The 4,603-nt window shown below is 30.5% G+C and overlaps 2 protein-coding genes across 3 annotated transcripts; both read left to right on the forward strand.

The window, feature by feature from the left end:
- Positions 1 to 1,417: 1,417 nt before the first annotated feature.
- Positions 1,418 to 2,659, forward strand: LOC100574426 (THAP domain-containing protein 2-like). Of its 2 annotated transcripts, none has more exons than XM_016806249.2 (3): positions 1,418 to 1,675; positions 1,756 to 1,896; positions 1,978 to 2,114. In XM_016806249.2, exons 1-3 carry the CDS (start codon positions 1,563 to 1,565, stop codon positions 2,006 to 2,008), a joined length of 285 nt encoding a protein of 94 aa, XP_016661738.1. In that variant the 5' UTR covers positions 1,418 to 1,562; the 3' UTR covers positions 2,009 to 2,114. The 2 variants fall into 2 exon arrangements, with proteins under 2 accessions (XP_016661738.1, XP_003246053.2); XM_003246005.4 differs by lacking the exon at positions 1,978 to 2,114 and adding an exon at positions 2,128 to 2,659 and having other exon boundaries at positions 1,419 to 1,675.
- A 345-nt stretch (positions 2,660 to 3,004) lies between these two features.
- LOC103307662 lies at positions 3,005 to 4,258 on the forward strand. Its single transcript, XM_008187089.1, has 2 exons — positions 3,005 to 3,840; positions 4,228 to 4,258. The coding sequence occupies exons 1-2, from the start codon at positions 3,005 to 3,007 to the stop codon at positions 4,256 to 4,258; spliced, it is 867 nt and encodes a 288-aa protein (XP_008185311.1).
- The last annotated feature ends 345 nt before the right edge of the window (positions 4,259 to 4,603 follow it).

Below are 4,603 nucleotides of genomic sequence, written 5' to 3' on the forward strand. Positions count from 1 at the left end.
TATTCATTCATTATTCAATATTATTGTCTATGAACAAAACTGTACATAGCTATTGCTAATATCTAAACAATTGGTATTAGTGTTACTTACTTAATTTTTATTAATGTTTGGCTAAGTATATGCTCAGACTCGCCTTTTATTAGTTTTATTTTTGTTATTAATTTATTGTAATTGCAGAACAACCCAGTGGCCAGTACCAGTACTATTGAGTAAATTTGTAAATGGGTAGGCTGGATACGATCTCCTGTTATTCAAAAGTGTAGAGTCGATAGGTGTATTCGATTGTCTAGCTATCAGTCATCAAATCACATAGGTAGGTAGGCAATCCGACTGCGTCGAATCGCGGACATAATGTGAAGCGTAAATCAGTATATCGACAGGTATGCAATCCACCTGTGGTGGATTGCCGACCACGTTGGTAGCGTAGGGACTGAAGAATGGAAAATATAGTTAGACCCGCTCCCCCGTGTTAGTTGGAAGTGAGTACCGATTTTGGAGACAGTCGAATTATAAATGTCGCACTCATATAGAAGGTGATTTTGTGATAAGGCCCGGCTCTGTGGTAGTCTCGTTTCTAAGGCGGAAAAGTTTGAAAGTCTAGTTTCAGTGTCTAGAAAACTCCCATGGCCCATTAAAATCGGCAATTCAATTATACTATCCCGTGCGTTTTTGTATGTGTAAAAAAATGTAAATTCGAAAGTCAAAGTCAGTCAGTCATCACCCGTCTAAGACAAAACCAAAATATGCAATCCGCCTGCGGCGGATAGAGTGGTATGTGCCATCGCGCATATCCAGTGCTTTTTCTTATGTAAAAAGTGTAAAGTCGAAAACCATGTTTGAGTGTCTACATAAGCGTGTCTACGGTGGGTGCCTAGGGTGCCTGGGCTGCCCCTGCAATTTTCGAAAGGCGCCGGTCAACCAAGTTTTAAATCTAGTGGTTAACAGCTTTTATTTAGAAAAAAAAATGTCATGCATTGTTTATTTTGTTTTAATAATATTATATTGCATTGTCGAATTGATTTATGATTCTATCACAAATCCCGGTAATAATATTATGCGGGCAACTGCCAACTGGTACAATTGCTATAAGTAGGGCTCGGATTTTGTAGCCAATGCTTCTTTTGAGGGAAGTGTGATAGAAAGATAATTCTTATATATAAATACGTTTTTAATCGTTCTGATTTTAATGAAGTAAACTTTTTTTTGCTTTTTTCCACAAAATATGCTTTTTATTTCTTTTCCCCCTATTTGGTTATTTTTTCTTGATTTTTACATATTTTTCTTGAAAACTTAGCTTATCTCTATGTATATTATACGTCTTGGACTATAATTACCAGAAATTATAAAACCAGTAATAGAGGAGATTAGTGTGACGTCACAATCTATAATGATAACGCGTCTGGTTCCAAACAAACCGTTTATCACGGTTCGTTCCATAAGAAATGCATTGCCCGTATATTTTTTTTTATTCATTTGGTTTTTTAATCCTTTTAAATTGTTTTTTTACTTTTTAAACTGGTCTTAAAGTTTTCTTTGCATAAGAAACTCGAGGTATTTTAATCATGGTCAACTGCTGGGCACCCCAGTGTTCACACAATTCTGTCCGAGAATCGTGTTCTTTTTTTCGTTTTCCGACAGATGTGGCACTACGAAATTCTTGGGCGAATTTAGTTAGGTAAGCTTTATTGTTTATTATATTATTGTGTTATTTATTCTATTATTACTATAATGATATTATTATAATTGTTTTATTAGGAGGGCAGATTCTATTCCATCAAATAATAGTCGTTTGTGTAGTTGCCATTTTAAAGATGGTTTGAAAGAAAATAGTCCGTCTATATTTGCTTGGAATGAAAACAAAATAAATCGTTTTGTTTCCCCCGAAAAACGTAAAAGGTTATTTTGATTTTAACTACTTTAACTATATGTAGAGTAAATTTACTTATTATCAAACTTAAACATAATAATATTATCTAGGACATCTCATAGCCTTTTATTGATATTTTAATTTTTAAATGAGTTATAGCTATGTAAAATATTTAAACTTTAAAATGCTCGTAACTCAAATCAAAATTAAAGTATCAATAAATGCCTATGTGATTGCCTAGATAATATTTTTATCTTCAGACGAGTACATCCACATACGTGAGGAGACGCGGCCAACATTGGTTGTTTGACCATTCTCTCAGCTACTCATGTTGGAAGCCCCCGCATGATGCATTCAATCGTGAATTGCAACGATAGGCAAGACTATGATCAAGATGAGCTGGCAGAAAGAGTCGAACAAATGTACCGAAAAAAAGAGCCAAACACCATCTTCCTCTTTTGTTTAACATAATCACAAATCAGTGGAAAACTATAACAATAATTATACCACTAAATAGTTATGGTGAAACTTATTTAGTGGTATAATTATAGGCATAGTTTTCCATTGATTTGTGATTATGTTAAACAAAATTGGAAGATGGCGTATGGCTCTTTTGATCATAATTAAACTGCAAAAAGTAAAATTTGGTGCTTCTACCTCAATACCAAGGACTGTATGAACAGCATATTAAGTTTCATCTTAATAGTTTATACCTACCAACATAATATATTTTGAAAAAATAAGAAAATCAAATATAAAAATATTATATAGTTACAATTGTTATTTAACTTCAAGGCTAAAATGCTTAAAAAAAAAAATTTTAATTTGTGAGGGGCGTGGTAAAGTGCATTTTAGCCTTGAAGTTAAATAACAATTATAACTATAAAGGGATGTCATTTTTTAAGGGCAACAAAGTGCACAGGGTCAGCTAGTAATAATAATATAGTCCAAATTAATTTATAATTTAGAACCAAAACAGTAAGATGTAATGAAGAAGAACAATGTGATAATACTGCTGCAAGTGATCCAATTATTAATGAAGAACCTAATACTGAAAGTGCTGATTTAATTTTTGAAAAAAATACAATTCTGGAGAAAAATGTTGAATGTTATTTTTTGAAAAAGGAAAACGAAGACATGAAAAAAGAAATTGAGATCTTAAAAAGACATCCATTTGGTCATCATTCAATTTCAAAAAATGATAATATGTTTCAGTATTACACTGGATTAAGTGAAGATATGTTTGAAATAGTTCACACACTATGTTCAAATGTTACATTTAATTATTACTTAGGTTGGAATGTCACGTGCTTTTCATTAAAAGATCAAATACTTATGACTCTAATGAAATTAAAATTAAACTTAGGTCATAAAGACTTAGCTTTTAGATTTAATACCAGTCCATCAACTGTATCTAATGTTACTTTAACTTTTATAATTTTATTACATGATATATTATTCAAGTCACTCATGGACAATGTTCCATCTCAACTTAAAAATCAACTTTGTTTACCTAATTGTTTTCAAAGTTTCCAAAATTGCCGTATGATTATTGACTGTACTGAGGTATCTTGTGATATACCAAAACAATTAGATCAACAAAAGTTGACTTACAGTAATTACAAACATAGAAATACTCTCAAAGGATTAATTGGTATAGCACCCAATGGGGTAATAACTTTTGCGAGTAAACTTTATCCGGGATCCATTTCAGATAAAAAAATTGTAGCTGATTGTGGAGTTTTAAATATATTTCAACCAGGTGATCTAATTCTTGCTGATAAAGGCTTTCTTATATCTGATCTTCTTCCTAGTGGAGTTAACTTAAATATTCCACCATTTTTAGTTTCACCTCAATTTACTCCGAGTGAAGTTGTAAAAACCAAAAATATTGCAAGAGCTCGGATTCATGTGGAACGTGCAATACAAAGGTTAAAAGAGTACCATATTTTGTCCCATATTCCTAAATGCTTGTATGTAAAAGCTTCAATTGTTTTTCAATTATGTTCAGCATTGGTAAATTTTAGAAATCCTTTAATAAAAGAAATAGACCAATTATATATTTCTGAAGATTAATTTCTTTTATAATGTAATAATTAAAGTAAGTATATTATATAACAAAAAAATGTTGACAACATAGTATAGTATGATTAAAATTACAATAGTATATTAAGTAAAGAGTAATATTTATATATATTGTATTATTAGATTATAATATGATATTTTAATAATAAAATTGTTTAATGTTTAATTTGTATTTGTATTGTTTTTTAATAACCATTGAATGTAAACGGAAAAATAAAAATCATTCAAACTGTCAATATTTGTTACCCAGTTAATATTTTTTTCGATTTCCACAGCTACAATACTCTTAGTGGTCCAAATGATTAAAATACAACCTTCAGATTTAGTTAAATATATTTGACCCTGTATTTGATTAAAATACTCATGTTTTATATTTAACTTATAATTATTTATATCTGTATCAAAGTTTATTATATAATCTGAGTTTTCTGACAAACACTGTTTTAAATCTTGATTGCGATATTTAAATGGACATTTGATTTCAACACAATATTTTTTATTATTTATAGTAGCAAGTCCGTCAGGACTTGCACCTATTACTCCTGCTTCATGAATCCAAATACCAGTAGATATAACATCAATTTTATATTTGTTTTTAAATTCATTTAATGCCACTTCTTCATGATTTTTACCCCATTGGATAGATCGTAC

The sequence above is a fragment of the Acyrthosiphon pisum genome, unplaced genomic scaffold (genome assembly GCF_005508785.2).
Source record: "Acyrthosiphon pisum isolate AL4f unplaced genomic scaffold, pea_aphid_22Mar2018_4r6ur Scaffold_20972;HRSCAF=22679, whole genome shotgun sequence".
Lineage (NCBI taxonomy): Eukaryota > Metazoa > Arthropoda > Insecta > Hemiptera > Aphididae > Acyrthosiphon > Acyrthosiphon pisum.